This window comes from Grus americana, chromosome 16, assembly GCF_028858705.1.
Source record: "Grus americana isolate bGruAme1 chromosome 16, bGruAme1.mat, whole genome shotgun sequence".
NCBI lineage: Eukaryota > Metazoa > Chordata > Aves > Gruiformes > Gruidae > Grus > Grus americana.
The window spans coordinates 12,079,894-12,096,662 of NC_072867.1; the positions used below are offsets into that span (position 1 = coordinate 12,079,894).

General features: G+C 38.9%; 1 protein-coding gene across 1 annotated transcript in view; it reads left to right on the forward strand.

Moving 5' to 3' along the window:
- Positions 1-16,769, forward strand: part of TMEM132D (transmembrane protein 132D) — a 267,820-nt gene that overhangs the window by 155,585 nt on the left and 95,466 nt on the right. The window contains exon 4 of the mRNA XM_054844296.1: positions 16,070-16,253. Within this exon, the coding sequence (XP_054700271.1) occupies positions 16,070-16,253 (184 nt within the window). The remainder of the gene's footprint in view (positions 1-16,069; positions 16,254-16,769) is intronic.

The window sequence follows — 16,769 nt, forward strand, 5'->3', positions numbered from 1 at the left end:
GGCTTCAAAACATACTAATGGAGGACTTAATATCTTTATTTTAAAGACTGACAAGAAGGCCATTTTTCCAGTGACATTTTATACATTGGAATGCAATGAAGTGGAGTAGTCTGGCTAGAAAAGAACTCAGTTTTTGAAATCTAACTCTTCTTTTATCGACTACCATGGGCTTTGCAGCTCATGGAGACTAGGAAGGTGTGATATAGAAAAACTGACCATTCTTCAAGGTGTTCCACTCTGATGGACGTACTGCAAACAAGTCTAATCTATTAATGTAAAAGAATGAGGTTCTGCTTTTGTAGCATCTCAATGATCAAGATTTGAGTTTTTTGAAAATCCTAATTTAGCAATGAACTCTTCTTTCTAGCCTGTTATGAGGAATTTTCACTGACAAATCTCAAAGCCCTGAATCATATTCAAAATGCCAGAAAACTATAGTGAAGAGTGGTGAAGTAGCTTGCACAGGGTCACTCACCAGAGGAGTGACAGAGCCAGGCGCCTCCTGTGTTCTCAGTTCAGTGCTTTATGTCAACAGCAGTATCTCATGACTCTGTGGCTGCTCCTGTTGTACTCCTGCCTGGGAAGGGACCCACTGGCGTGGGATCCACTTAATTCTGTCCGGTTCTGATAGGGAATTTCACCTCGAACTTCAGCAGCGGTGTAGGATAAGTGGGTGTTTCTCTTTCCATCAGCTATGAATTTGAGTGTATTTTGAGATATATGAGAAGAGCAAAGGATCAGCATATTTTCAACATACGACTTCCTGAAAATAGGAGCACACTTTAATTTAGACTCATCAATACTGATGGACATGTCACTATTTTCATACCTGTGGGAGAAATATCTGCTGTGGAACCACTAACTGCTTCAATCCTCATAATTTCCTTCTTACACAAACAGCTTCCAAGTTGTTTCTGTTTCATCTTTTCTTCTGCCCACTTCTCACATTTATGTTAAAACTTTGGCGTCAATCCTTGACTGTTTCATATTTGAGAATATTTTGTTCCTTAGCATTGGAAAAGATTTAAATATGAATTTGCTTCTTGTTTGACATCACAAAGTTTGCAGAACACGATGCTGCTTTTGTGAACAAAGTCAGAGTTCTAAATTATTAAATACAGAAATCAGAGATAGAGACATATTTGATAGCTCTCTTTCTTTTGGAGTTGTCAAAGAGAAATATGATTCATTCATGTTACTGCATGATTTTACCATGAAAAAGGCTTGATTCTTTTCCCTTCCTTAAGTTTCAGAGTTACTGCTATTCATTGTGTGTCCTAGGATGCTGTGATATAGAAAAGAATCATATTACCTTTTAAATTTATATTAGCTGTGCTGATGATAGTAAGTAACCCATCAGATACCAAGTGAGCTTGTTACTCTACACTTCAAAGCTTAATACCGAGAGGAAGACTCATTTGTTCATGGTAACATTATGAGCTTTGGTTTACTGCTTTCCTTATACAGTCAGGATGTCTGGGAGCAAAAGTGTAGGTCATGCTCTTAATTATGTGGGAGACATGTTTCAAGGGTTCTGTATTCCTACAGGGGTCATTTTCATGCAGCATTGAACAAAGGTCACGAGTAATTCTCTCCACATATAATTTGGTGAATTTACTGAGTTGAACTGGTGATTTTGCTGATAAATGAGAGCCTAGCTCAGCAAAGCATTTAAATTCATTCCTATTTAGCAGAGTACTTACACATATGCTTAACTTACGAGATTGAGTCCCAGAAGACTGAAAGAGCTTGCTTCAGTGGTTTGCTGAGCAGGGGTCAACTTCTGAACTGGAACTTTAAAGAAAAACAGGGAGCCATAAAAGTTAAGGCGTATTTCAGTGAGCAGCCAAAAGATAGAAGCCTGGTTTCTGCGTGTTTGCTTCTTAGGAATGAGCGTGTACGTGGATTCTTAGGGAGTGTACTGCATCTTTTCTGTCAGAGGGGTTAATCACTTGGTCTCTTCTCTTCTGCTGTCTGCTTGCTTCCAAAAAGCTTAGTAATTCTTAACCTGTATCCTTCTGCCTAGTTTTATTGAAATTGGTCTAATGTTACTGGAGGGAATGAGAGACACACAGATACACTGATTGCATAATCCTTCCTTTATTAAGGAACTAGGCAAAAACCAAAAAAGGCTTGTTACAGCCATATCTGCCACTGCAAAAAATATTCCTTTCTAAGCATTTTATCCTATCTAATTTTAAACCTTTCCAGTTATTGTGTCTGCCATTTCCTTTTGAGACGCTTCCACTCTCCTTTTGCTTTGAATTTGGTCCACATTTCCTGTTGTTTCTAATTATACTCTCCTGCCTACCTGCTCTAGCAATTTTCTCTCCTTGACGCTTAAATCCTTGAAACATTTGTGGAAAGTTAGCACTTTCTGTTTCTTCTGCCTTTTAAACCTCACCTACTGATTTTTTCAGAAAATCACCAACCTACCTTCTACTTTTGATGTTACTTCAAGTATTGCACATTCACGCCCTCTGAAAATTTGGCAGATTATTTCTTCTACTGTTTTTAGAAAAACTTGTCCATTTCCTTCAATCGTTGTGGCTCTTATTTGTACTTTATCCTGTTGTGCAATGAAAGCATAACTAAAGTCAGGCAGCTTGAGTAAAGCAAAAGGAAAACCATGCCTAAAAATCTGTTTATACTCATAGACTGTAGTTATAATTTTGGCAGTGTTATGTTTTAATTCTTCGTATCATTTGGTTGCTTTTATTATTCATAACGGTTGCCTATTGGATTTCTCCACACATATTCCCAGAATCACGCTAGTGAGGAGGTTTGAAGTCTGCTGCCTATCCAAATTTTCCATCTTGCTTGCTTGGAGGAGATATTTTAAGTCTACATTTTTTGTGATTGTGTGTTCCAACTAAGTACACCCTTGAGGATTTTCCATTGCAGTGAAAGAGTAGTACTGTGGATATTTGCAATGGTTTCATGTTAGCCTTGCAAAGAAAGAGAGTATACATTCAATTAAGTCATTAAAGACTCAAAATTGTACTATGAAACTATAGTACAATAGCAGTGAGAGTATAAAAAAAAAGAAGAGTCAATAATTCAAGCGATCTAATGTTTAGATGTCTGCCATGAAATGAAATCCCACTTGTGTTTTGATGCACAACTTTTTCACCTCTGATCTCGTTGTCTTCTTGTGAAGCTCTGCTATTCATGAAAGGAAATCTGACTCACAAATTTTGATAAGGGTGGCAAATTTTGTAACGCCTCTGAGTAGAAATAGATCTTCACTTACTGCTTTTCCGCATTATGTGAATGATTTATGAACCTGTTGAAACTTCTAATGATTACTAGCATTGCTGAATTCATAATTATAATTATTAGGGTCTTTCTTCCCTTGCCTCCAGTTCAATAAAATCAATATGTCTTTTTAAAGGGCTAGATGTACATCTTTCCACAGTCAATTATAAAGATTTCTAAGTAGGGTCCTGAGATTCTTACAAGTAGGAGCAATGCAATTTGTGCTGCTGCTCAGCCCCCAGCATTGGTGGTTGTTTCCACAGAATCTTATAAGGTCCAAGATTAGTATCTTCAAACTTATCAATAAAAGTGGCTTTTAAGCCCAAATTACATTAGATGGAAGTTTGCCATGTAGTAAGGAAGCTTATGTGATGCAGTATGTCCATCACGTAAGTTGATGGCATGAGATCCTCACTCTTGTTAGGTGATATTTCTTATTTGCACTGGCATGTTTGCATAGTATTTTATGAAGAATTTTCCTAATTCATACAGTGTCTGTTTTCCTCTGTCCTCTAATTTTCTAGTTATTATTTTTACTGAAAGAGTACTTATGGAAATGGCAAACAACTGTAGTTGCATTCTGACAGACTCTATTGAGATAAGGTAGTGAGAGCCTACCATTTCTCAGCCTGCCTACTTAGATCAGTGACTATTTAAAGTCCACTTAAGTTTATTTGCAGAAATGTAATTCTTTTGTTTACAGCTATTTTGGGGTAGGGAAGGAGTTGTTTGGCTGGAGGTGATTTGAGGATACAGAAACGTGGAAGGAATAATTTTGAATGAGGGAGCTATTATCATCCATTACATGTTTCCAGAAGGTCTGCAGAGTTATTTAATGTTTTGCTATGAGTACTTGTAGGAAGTGGAGCTGCATTTGGCCATACTATGCATTTCAATGTCTGCAGTGTGATATGGTCCGGTCGCTCTGAGCAAAGGCTCATAGAAGGTTTCAGTTCCAGCCGGGGTGGCTCCTCTGAGTGCTTTAACCATTAGAATAATCAGGTTCTGGAAGAGCCTTTCAGGAAAACAGGGATTTAAAATCCCTAAGTGCTTTTAAAATGGAGTTTGATAAGTTTATGAAGAGATTATATGATGTGGTGGTTGCGGTAGCAGGAAACCATCCATATGGACCAAGATCTCTTCCTGTCCAGACCAGCACATAAATGCAGCTTTGTCTTCCTTCCTGTGCTGAAATTTTTTCATCTAGAATTAATGATCATAGTTTTCATATGGACAGTTGGTCTTTGTGTTTGCTTTAGCAGCTCCTGGACCATTTGCATAAATAAGATTTTGATTGCTTGATAAGCAATTGCTGATGATCAGATAGAAAAGGAATACCCCACCAAAGGATGGTAACTGAGTGTACTCACATGCATAAATCAGTGCAAATTGTTGTTGTTATCTACACCGGGGATAGTTTGCTGGTCTCGGTACACCTTCTGTTGGATAATTCTTTACAGCATAATAACCACAATGATAGCTTGCCCTTACTATTTTCTTCATTGTAGTTCCTCAGAGAGTACCAGAGGATTGCCGGGACATATGTATCCCCTTATATCTCACTGATCCTTCTGAGCTCAGGTGCACCGCAACCTCAGGCTCAAAGTGGTGAAAAGTCAGGTGTGTCAACATTGGATGCGATGAGACCCAAAATGATGACACTGCTTGGCTTAATGGAACAGTTCATGCTAATAAGAACATGAGTTCTGTGAGCTTTTGAACTCACACAATTTTTAATGTCACAATTACATCAAAAACTATGATTTGATTTGACAGGACCTAGGACTCAACTGCAGACCTGTATCATCATCCTGTCTGTATGATTTCATCATGGCTATCAGATTATCCCAAGGTGTACAGAGGGGAAACATCTGCTCAAATACTAAAACTACCGTAGCTGGAGCAGAGAAGGGGTACTGTATTTTGATCATTACGGCCAAAGTAATTTAGTGAGTGTACCTCTTAGCCACCAGGTCAAGGTTGAAATATGTTGATAAAGCAAAACAAATGTACATACTGCAATGTATGCCCAGAGATATCTGTTCCAAACTGCCAACTTTAACATGGATAGTATACAAAATAGAGACCAATATTTGCATATGCACTTACAGTCATCTTCAGTTGATAAAAATTGGTAGAAAACAGCAGGGCTTTCTGTATGTCCATATAATTCTCAAGATAGTTATATTTTACTAAACTTTTAATCTTTATATTATCGATCAGGTCTTTCGGCCCTTTCCTGTATGGTATGCTTTTTTTCATGAGGGTCTTGTTTCCCCTTATAGTACAGCAGATACTAATGAGATTGATGAAATAGGTGCTGCATTTTAAGCAGCTTGGTTGTGCTCACAAGTGCTGTGCAGCTAGCAAATGGGATTGTGAAGGCGAATGGATGAAAAGCAGAGGTGGCAGTTTTCCATTTAGTGCTGGTGATCAGATAGTGTTTTACTCTAGGACAGACAGTCTTGGAAATAGCCTGGCAGAGCATGGTGTTCTTTAATTTTCAGGTTTGAGTAAATGTGGTCTCTTGATATCACCGCTCTCAGCATGCCTCCAGACCTGTTATTTTCACCATAAGAATTTGTTTGTGAAAGGAGCTTTCTTATCATTGCATATTAACACTGTCTTTCAATTAAACTTGGACAGAATAGTTTGTAAAACCACTTCTGGTGGAAGAGAACAGAAGCCTAACTGACATTAAGATGACTTCTAGTTACTTGGCTGGGGCCAAGTTTCAGATCTTTAAGAGCTGATGGAAGACAAGACTCAGTTCTTATGCCTGCCTGTGTCCCTTACACATGGGTGTTAGTGTATGAAGTGCAGGTCTAAGTGCTCAGGCTATCCCAACATTTCCATAACACGAAAAGGACTCTAAATAATATGCCTCTTTCGAAAACCATGTGAGAAATTTTAAACCATTCAAACTTAATCCAACACTGAAATTGGCCCTACTTTGAGAAAGTCATTAGACCAGATGGCTTTCAGAGGTCCCTTCCAACCAAGATTACCTTATAATTCTGTGATTTCAAAATACATTTCAGCCTAAAGCGCTTTCAAAAAACTGTGTGTGTGGAGGGGCAACATATATATTCTCTCTTCAGTTTATTTTTCATGTTATTGCTTAAAAATAAGAAAGAAAAGGGATTGCAGAAGCTGCTTTTATTTAATATTAAGGAAGCTGGAAAGCATTTCTTTTTTAATTCTAGACTTGGCAGAAACTGAACATTTGGGTAAAGAAAACATTTTTTTTAAGCTGAAAAGAACTTTGCACTTTTGGAAGATGTATGAGTTCAGCAGAAATACTTGCTGAATAGTTCACGGCAGAGGAAGTTCCTGTACTTGAGGATACTAATCTCATATATTGGATATGCCTTGGCAGATCTCTCCAAAGAAGCCACTAATTTTGAAATATATTGAGGCATTGAGTCTTCTGAAATGTAGTGCTGCTTTTATATATAATTGCATTTGTTTAACCAGTGTGGACACTAATAAGCAAGGCATAAAAAAGATACGTCGTTGGTCTCACTTTGGAGACATGAATGGAGCTATGTGCTAAGATACTGGATCTTCCACTGTGGATTTAAGGCTACAATTACATTTAAAAAAAGTGGGTAGGGGAGATAATTTTTGAATTCCAAAGTTAAATGACCAAGATGGGCATCAAGGAGAGCAGCTGATGTCTGAAGCGTGGATCATAACGCAGCAAAATGCTGCATCTTTCTGAATGTGTAAATAGTAACTGCATCTGGTAAAGTATCACTTCTCGGGGAGACTCACTAGAAGTACCTTTTAGACCAGTTTCTCAATGTTTTCAGGCTGATTATTCCTTGCTTGAACCTTTTAAAATGCATTAAAGTTGCTAGAAAAATGAAAATAAGCAGTCTAAAAATGGCAGCCATGATAAGCTTAAATAAGAGATTTATTAGGTGTGCATTTCAGAAGATGGGCAAGAGCATGCAATCATGAAAGCAAATAACAGGTGGAGTTAGGGGAGTAAGACTTTTACTCTTCTGCACCTCATTGCCCTTTGATTGCTTCTACCCGGGACTGTGATCCCTGCCTGGAAAATTTGTTGTAGATCCTGTGATAGGCACCCTGTAAAAGACAGAATCAAGGCTGTTTATACATATTCTGTGCGTTCCCTTTTGCAGAGGAGCAGATCTCACAGGACCAGAGTCAATGACTGGATTATCTCTTTGCGTAACTCAATTTTGCCTAACCGTAATTGGGCTAGTTTGGCAGCAGAGTATTGAGTTAAGTCTCAGACTCGGCGAGTGCCTCCTGTGTGGGCACATACGTCCATGTGAGCCAAGGACTTCCCTTGGGCTTGCGTGTGGCCACCATGGGAACAAAGCCCTATTGCTTTTGTTAAACAAAATTCTTGAACTCAAGGGAAGCTTCCTTGTATAGCACATATGCAGACACCTTTGTCTGTGTGGTTGTCTTTTAGGGATTCAGCAAGTCAAATCCCACATATATTTATGCACAAGTATAAATTTGCTGTTCATGTATATAAGGGGTTTTAGGTGGATAAATATTTGTAGGATGAAGAACGAATTTTGCTTCAGGGTAGTGTACTGAGCACAGTGCTTGATCTCATGCTTTAGTACACTAGGATTACTCAATAGCAAATATTTGCAGCGCTGGCACTGTAATTTTTTTAGTATGAAGATGTTGGATCTCATTCCCTGCTGATCAGTGTTATATTTGCGTGACTCCTCCTGTTCAGGAAAAGATTACTTTTATTTTCAGGAGACAGTGATAGTGAAGTGATAGTGACAATGTTAACAGTCTGAGAAATTGTAATGTGAATGAAATAGCTAAAGCCTTTTTTAGGAACACTCTAGACTGGTATTGATCTAAAGGCTTAGGTCTGGGGGTCATGATGTAAAAGTCAAATTCCTATAGAGCTGCCAGTCCTGGGCAAACCAAGGAGACGGAGTCAACATATCACTTCCATGTATACCAAAGTGTTATTTAATTGAGGCTTTTATACTTGGTTTTCCTACCTATAAAATGACTATTATGTTATCTTGCTCCTATTTTTTGCTTTTGTCAGTTAAGACAACAATCACCGCTTTCTGTAGTTGTCTCGCTCAGTGTAGTCTGAGCCTTAGATGGATCCTGTAGAAACTTTACCAATTAATAACAGTCATTTTTGGCTGTATGCCTGGTTTCCTCTTTTGCAGTTTTATCACACTTATACGTGAGTTATGTCCTATTTATTGTTATTTTTATGCTGAGGACAATAAAAAAACAGCAGGTAGAGAAACCCAGATTGGCAATGTATTTGCAGTGTTTTATTAGACTTCGTACTGTCAGTAAAACTGTTTTTTTAGCCCTGCAATTCAATCTCACCTGCATAGTAACTGCGGTTTTTCTGCTGTTGCCTCATGATTGGGCTGCTTCAAAAGTACTTGATGTTTACTGACTACTGTGTTGAATAATTTATTGAGTGATTATTAGACTGGATATAATAAAGTCAATGTTGATTTACCATTCCCTTAGCATAATGTGGTAAATGATCATGGGATTTACTATGTCAAGAGATTCTCAGAATCATGGCTCTGAACTGAAATGCTGGCTGGGTAGAAAATTATGTTTTAAATTTATATTAAAAGGTTTGCTAATTTTTACCCACTTTTGAATGGTTTGAGTTACTTGGGAAAGGGGCTATCAACTCCTGGAAAATTGTATAGTGAAAAATTTATTTGAAAATAGCAAAAAAAAGTCAAATAAATAATTCAGCAAATATTGTTTCACCAGCACTGCTGATGTCATGCTCCAAAGAGATGGATCAATTTTTTTAAATAACTTTATTACATGATTAGCAGCCTCATTTTTTTTGTGATTTTTCTTGCTAGTTGGTTCACTTCATACACTGATTCCTGAAGAAAAATGATTTTTCAGCCTACTATCGCTGAATTTTTAATAGTAAGATGACAATGAATAAAATTAAATTTTAATGTACTGCTGTACGTATCGCTGTATCTTGATATATCAATGGTGAATAATGATCTTTGCTATAATGTAGTGGGCTAGATTCTACTGATTTATTTTATTTTATCTTTTTTTAGAATAACCTCTCTGCCCTCGGGAAGGTCTAAGCCGCATGCCTCACTTTGCTGTCTGAAATATTTCTTCCTTTTTGTTATTTGTTTAGACTGGGACCAGGGACTCATGCACAGAGTATGTATATACTAGTTCACTGGCAACATACGGGGCAGGTATTGCACCATATTGATTGGCTTGGTTTTAATCAAATTCTAACTTTTGGGGTAAACTTAGGCAAAGGAGAGGTGGAAATCCTGCTAGCCTTGCCAGCTAGATTCATGCCTACTGAATGGAGTCGGGAGATCAAGTCACATCCTGGAGCCGAGCCAGCTTCTCAGCTGGTGAAAGGCAATATCATGCTGTTAGCTTGCTACGTTTAATGACGAATCTTGCAATATTTGATTTTTACCTTTTTACCTTAAATCCTAGTTGTAGGAATAAAATAGTTCACTGAAATTCTGTATTTTTTTATTGTGTATAATAGCTTTCCCAAAAAAAGCCAGAAAATATTCACTGATTGCACTCCAGTTCAGAAACCAGAAGGAAAAGACAATCAGATTCATTAAAATATAGAATGTCTCTTTGCCTGTAAGATTATTTTGAGGGCTTTTAGCTTATGGGTTTTGTACATGTGAGACGGGTAAAAGAACCTCAACCCAGAGACATAAAGCTTTCCAAAGACTGCACGTCAGTAGTGGAACAATTTTCTCAGCTTTCTCTTCCCATATTGTACTGAAGAGTTCAAACTGTGCCTGAAGCAGACATGTTTATGTGCATTGGTTTAGGGTAGATGTGCGCAGGAAGCCTGAAGGTAGCGTGTTTTGATCGCTGAAGTTAAAAATAAAATACACAAAAAACACATAAAAAAAGAGATTAAATGTGGATGTGAAGTTTACACCCATCATCATCTCTTGCGGAGGGATTTTTAAATCACCCCTGGCTGAACTGGAAGAAGTTATCAGCTTTTCCAAAGCAATGGCTTATTGTGTGATGACGAGCAGAGAAAAGCCCAAATAAATTAGCCTACCATGACACATGGTGTTCCTTTCTCATTCTGTGCTTTTTATTCCTCAGATGTCAGTATTATGGTCTCCTTGTCAGCGATTCCACGTTTTTTACTTACACATCCTATACACGTAATTTCTGGGATGCTATCAAACATGCCAAGCAGAAGGAGTTTATTGCATTGCAAGTGCCTGTTTATGCAGAAGGGATGTGATCTCTATCTCCCTGGCAAATACGGAGAGGAATGCAAATGTATCCCCCTGCCACAACAGTTTGACTCTCATGTAAAGGCTTCTTAAAACAAACAAAAAACCCTCCACAAATAAAATTATGCACTTTCCCGAAACCAGAGTTGTGGGTATTTATTATGAATTCAGCAAAGACTAGACAGGCAATCTTTTCTTGGTGAAGATAAGTTAAAAGTTTATCAGAATCCTTTCCTGACTACTTTAAATATTGGTGGAAAGATTGACTCAATTGAGAAGGAAGTTTGAACCTGGTTTTTTTTTTTTTGTTTTGGGTTTTTTTGGCTATTATCTACACTAGCTCTGTTTCCCATTCATCTGGATTTTTTTAGGTGTTTCTCGCAAAGCATCTACACACTCCAAGCCTCCTTGTTTATTTTTCTATCATTCTGCTTTTATCTACATTTCATGGAAATTCATTTTCTACTTTTCTATCTCTCACATCCTTCTGCAACAGGTAATTCTTCTTTCTCTCTGTGAGGTGGTTTTGTTTAGTTTTTGTTTTTAAAAAAGAATTTCTTCTAGTTTCCTCTTCCTTTTATTCCTCACCCAAAATGTATTTAGGGGGAAGACAATATGTTACTCCGATGCTTTCTGCAGAAGGAGCGTAAGTGTAATGCTTGGGCACTATAGGGGAGCTCTAGGGAGTGAGATTATTAAGCAGAAGGGAAGGAGGTACAGAAAAGCAAATATACCGAAGGAAAGGCTGATTCTCTAGTGGTCCTTTGAATTCCCTCTGACGTCCTCACGTTTGGTTAGGAAACAAGAATGCTTTAGTGATAACACTAGGAGTAATGGCTTGCAATTCCAAAAGGGATGGGCAAAAAGGTTTGTAAAACTACTCTTAGTGAAATTGTTTATAATTCTGAAGAAAATACTATAGAAAAAGCTTTTCAAAAAAACTGTATCAGAAATTAATTGTTTCAGAAAATTGTGGCATTTAGTTACAAAATATTTTGTTTTCACAGCTCTTTGTTATGCCTTTATTCTCCACCTGGTATTGTTTTGTATTATTTCCTTCCACGCAAGGAGGAAGTTATATTTAACACATATTGCCACTGCTGGCTCTGTGCAGCGGCAGGACAGATGACAGCCAGCCTTAAAACCTTTTTGCAACCCAGCTGATAGAGCTGGGAATAGCTAGCATGGTGTTCTTATCTGGTACGACAACAGCATATTATCTTCATTTAACCAAAGATTTGTACTTATTTTTAAATCACTTTCTTTCTGAAATGCCACCTTATTCCATTTTGTGTGTATAAATCATCTTATCCCTCTCTTTGTGGGAAAGTCATTTTCAGTTTAATTTTCTCTCTCTCCTGTAAAATGGGGATAACGTTTTTCACAAACTCCCTCAGGTCTCATGGGGTCAGCTGTGCTGCTGTGTCCCCTCTCACATGCTAGAAAGTATTTCCAGTTATCCCTGGAAACATTTCCTTCTCTCCTGGGCACTGCTGTCCCACCTCTCAGCCTGGCACGTGCAGCCTTTCAGGCCACAAGCTCTTTCGATACCCTGCAAGAGATGTGCTGGAGACCTGGGTACGTGTGTGGAGGTAGAAGAGAATAAAGATTACCTTCTTTCTCTCTTCTCCCCAAGGCTCTTTCATTAACATTCCTATGATATATCTTATTTAGCATATTCATGGCTTTAGGCTTCTTGTGTCCGTTATAGCCTTCTAAAGACAGTGATAAAACTTTATACATTGTATTATGAGAAACATTACATGCCCAGTCGTTTTAGTGGGTTCAGAACGAACCTTGTTTTGTGAGCATTATATAAAGATAAAGCCGATGCCACAGCTAGTGAAATCAGGAACGGAATACTTGAATTGACTAACACTGCCAACATCCAGTAGCTATTCTTGGATTTACAGGGGCTCTTCTTGAAACCTGCGTCTTGCAGGGCGTAGCATCCCTAGGGACCCAGCAGAGCGGCTGGTTCTTTCTCTAAAGAAACTTGACATCATGGCAGAGGTGTTAGCAATGGGCCATTGACACCAGCCTCTCGGATTTAAAAGGACTCCCAGGCCAAAAGGGCAGGAGAGAGATTTTAAAAAAAAAAAAATTGCCTCAGCCAGGGATGTGTCAGAAGCAGCAGGTGCCGAATGGATCTGTGGAGGTAGGAAATGCTCCCCTAGAGACAGGACAGGGTTTCCCATTGTTCTTAATTTGTCAGAGCTGCTTGGTCTTTTGTTAGACAGGAAATAAAAGGCATATTAAGAAATACAGTACAAACGTGCCTGTGCTGTCTTGGCTGACAGGAGGAAAGAGCAGACTAATCCATTCCAATGAATTTTTTTTTTTTTCCTGTCTTCCTTGTCTTCAGATTGGGCTGAGACCCTTTAAAAATGTGTCTGCATGGCACGCAGCTCAGCAGGGCTCTGTTCGCAGGGAGGGTTTATTGGCACCACAGTGAACTCCATTACAATTTAACTCTCAACTATAAACAGCAAAACCCCATGTGAAGGATTTGAGTTTAAATTAGCATCAAGAACTGTTTTGCTTTGGCCACTCTTCAACTCAGCTTGGATTGCTGTTGTGAACCTCCAGGTTTGTCCATTATAAACTTTCTAATTGCGTAGCCTCCCATATTGTAACTAACACTGTTGCTGTACTCTTGGTAGCAATAATGGTTTTACTGTTAGCAAAGACAAGCTGCCAGCACGCTATTGCATTATAGCGACCATAAAGCGCGTGCCTACCCTGAGGAGGATTAGGCAGTGCATCATTTCAAGTAGCAGTGGCTGACTACTCAATAGAAATATTCCTATTGTGCTATGCAGCCTTGACTTTTAAAAAAAAAAAAAAGCCACAAATATTTTTATGTGACTGAACCTCAATAATGAATACTATTTGTCCAAATTCCTCCATTTACATTTTTAACTGTATTTTCTGAAAGGTAACTTTTTCACTTCTCTATTGAAAGATTTCAATTGCTAAATACTGCTTAGAAAGGCTGTAAATTGGGGACACAGATCCATGAGACTTGCACTTAGTAGGATCATCATAGTAAGTGATAAGTAAAGTAATTAAACAGAAGTTCCTCACCTGGTGCTGACAGCCTGAGTCTGATCATAGGTCATGCAATACTTTCACATTTTTTTAATACATCTTTAGTAGCAGTAATGAGATTTTTATTGATTTTTGAGGTGCTTTGTAATCTTGTCATTTGGAGGTGGTTAGTGTTTCTAAGAGAAGCTAGTTCGAAGAATTTCTATCAAAGTCACATTTGGTAGTGAACTGCTTCATTAAAATACCTGTTTTAAAGGAGAAATTAAAAAAAAAAAGTCTCCATTATTTTGGGGTTACTTGTAGTTGCGCCATGTGGGAGCTGTAGTTCAAGAATACAAGGACCATGCTCCACTTCTCTCTCCCCATCTTTTCCTCCCTCCTTGCTTTTCCTGTATCCTGCTCACTTTTCTCCTCTTCTCCTAATCCCCAACATACCTGGAAAAGATTGAGCTGATTGCCTTTTCCGACAATCATTTGTTTTGTCCGTGGTATTCTGTCCCTCAGTGCCCCGCGGTGCAGCAGTCCCTCGCTGCTCTTACAGGACGCGTTTCTGGTGACAGCACCAATTCTGCAAAGCCGGTGAGTGGCGGTAGCGGACACCAGTGCAGAAATAAAGGCAGGCACTGTGAATGGAATCATAAACCCAAGGTTCGTTATATGAAGATTCAATTAGTTCTTTAAACACAGAAACTGTGATAGAACGTACTGTACAAAACAGGATCACCGCCGAGTATTTCTAGGCAATGCATCGCCCGCTCCTGCTCGTGCAGTCGGGGTAACTGAGTATCAATCCTCCCAGCTGCATAAAGCAGCGTTCTGATCCTACCCAGGGCAGCAGGAAATGAGACTGCATTCGGTGCTAGTTTAGAAATTGTGCTCTTTCTTTTTTGCCTTGACATGAAGAAATGAGAAATGGAACACAATGTGTTCCATTCTGGAAACACAGAGGCTCTTTTAAAATTCCATCCGGGATAGCAAGAACTCAATGCATCCATTAAAATCCAAACCTTAAAGATGGTAAGATTAAACTGTTCAAGTAGCACCTTTGGATAAATCATTGGATTTAGCCAGTGTGATAAAAATCTCTGAGTATTTTGGGAAGAATTCCAAACTGGGTTTGTTGTCATAACTGGTCTTCATAAAAAATATGCCTAGTTTTAGCTCTTTTTCCACATCAGCTGGGAAAACCTGCTGTGTTTTGGGCACATTCAGGGATTGTCTAATCAGTTGCTGAAATGTTTCCTCTTTCTTCTAGCTGCACTCTCCAACGTAAGTGGCTTGTGACACTTCAGTGCTGTGCCATTCTTTCTCTCCTCGAGTGTTATCCCACTGAAAGAAGTTCTGATCTTTCCTTCCCCCCCCCCCGCCCCCCCAAACGGTGAAGATCTGTTTGCCCTTCAGTGCTTCAGAAGTAAAAGCACTGTCATTCTCAACGTCCCCTGGATTTCTGCACTGCTACGAAATTCTGCATTCCTCAACAACTTTACAGTAAATTGAGTATTTTCTCGTCTCTATGAATGCCACTGGACTATGGAGCTCACCTTGCCAAGATACACAATAGAAACTTCACCGCATTGCTTTCTGTACAGTAGCTGATTTTATAACAAGCTTTGCAGGAATTGCATCAATGAGCCCCTTTCAATTTTCCCTCTTTATATTTCTGCTTTATGGTATTCACTTACATGAATCATGTAACCTTAGGAAGGACAGCATGTCAAGACAAAGTTGCATTGATAAGGTATCAGTAACCCCAATGTTGCCAGAGTACCCTGGAAAATCACATCTAGTAACTGTTCTTTTCTAGTGTTTTTCACTCAAGGATCCAGGCAGGATTGGCCAATATTAAATAATCCAGTTTTGTAACTCTCCTCTCCCGCAACGAGCTAAGTTATCTATAATTCCTGGTTTAGCAAAGGACAAAAGGAGCTTCAGCCAGACATTCACAGCAAGGAAGCGGCATAGCCAAAAATTAATTCCAAGTTTTCCAATCCTCTGCTCCCTGCTGCCCTGGTTCACCGACCCCATCCTGAGCTTTGACCTCTCTTCCATGCATCTTTTTAAAAAGCAGAAAATACTGTTAATGCAGTGGTTTCCCATTTCAAGGAGTGATACCCTTTAGATTTGCTCATGTGTTGCATTAACAGAGAGGAAATACAATGGGCTCGTTAAAGGGAGAGTCTCCAAGTCAGGGTTTTTAGGTTGTAGCTTTAGCCTCAGCTTTACTGTGATTTGTTTTTGTTTCTCCACCTGTAAAATGGAGCAGTGCTTAGTGATGCATGTCACAGAGTGTTACTAAGCCACTTGATTGTATGGGAAATACCCTGAAATCTTAAGACAAGTGCAAACGATTAATTCATTATTTAATCCGTCATCCCACCAAATCCTCTCTTTGGAAGAGACTTAATCCAATGTTTTATTAATATAAAAGCAATTATATTGCTGGCTTATCAGTCACATGAAAGGAACCTTTCTTTTTCTTTCTTCCTTTCTTCCAGTGCGGATGGTCCTTCCTCTGAAATCATGCAGATTGATTTTGAAATTGAAGACCTAATTGACTTACCTGGGACCCAGCTCATCACATGGCAGGTAGAATATCCCGGAGATACAACATCTGATCTAGGAATCTCCAAGATCTACATAAACCAGAAGGACCTGGTAGGAGTTCTCCCTTTGGCTATGGTAAGAAAACGTCTGGTATTCTGCAAGTTTTCAATATTGCTTTACAACTCAAGCGTCTGACAGATGCAAATGATCTGCCGAAAGGGCTGGGGGAACAGGAAGTTTTAGCACCTTGAGAAACAGGTACTAACTTCTGAAGTTTCTTCATTCAGCGGCGAAACCGCATGAGGGTAAACCATAGCTTCCTATGGAAGACCCGGTCACACGCTCTGACCATACCCCGGCTTCTGGGAGGCAGAAGCTGATTTCATGGCATTTCCAGTATTCAGAACTCACTCTTGTTGTTGCATGAAGTGGTATACTGGATGCTCAGTTCAATATGGTATGTATCTTACTCGAGTCACAAGTACTCTTAAGTTTGGTCTAGTGTTTAAGGACTTCCTGAATTGCATTTTTTTCAGTTTGTGAATTCTGACTCCATATTCATTTAAGAGTGAGAAGAGAAATAAAAGTCATGGCATGATTTCTGAGTAATTTTTAATTACCTGGGGAACACAAAATACAGTACATAGCCAA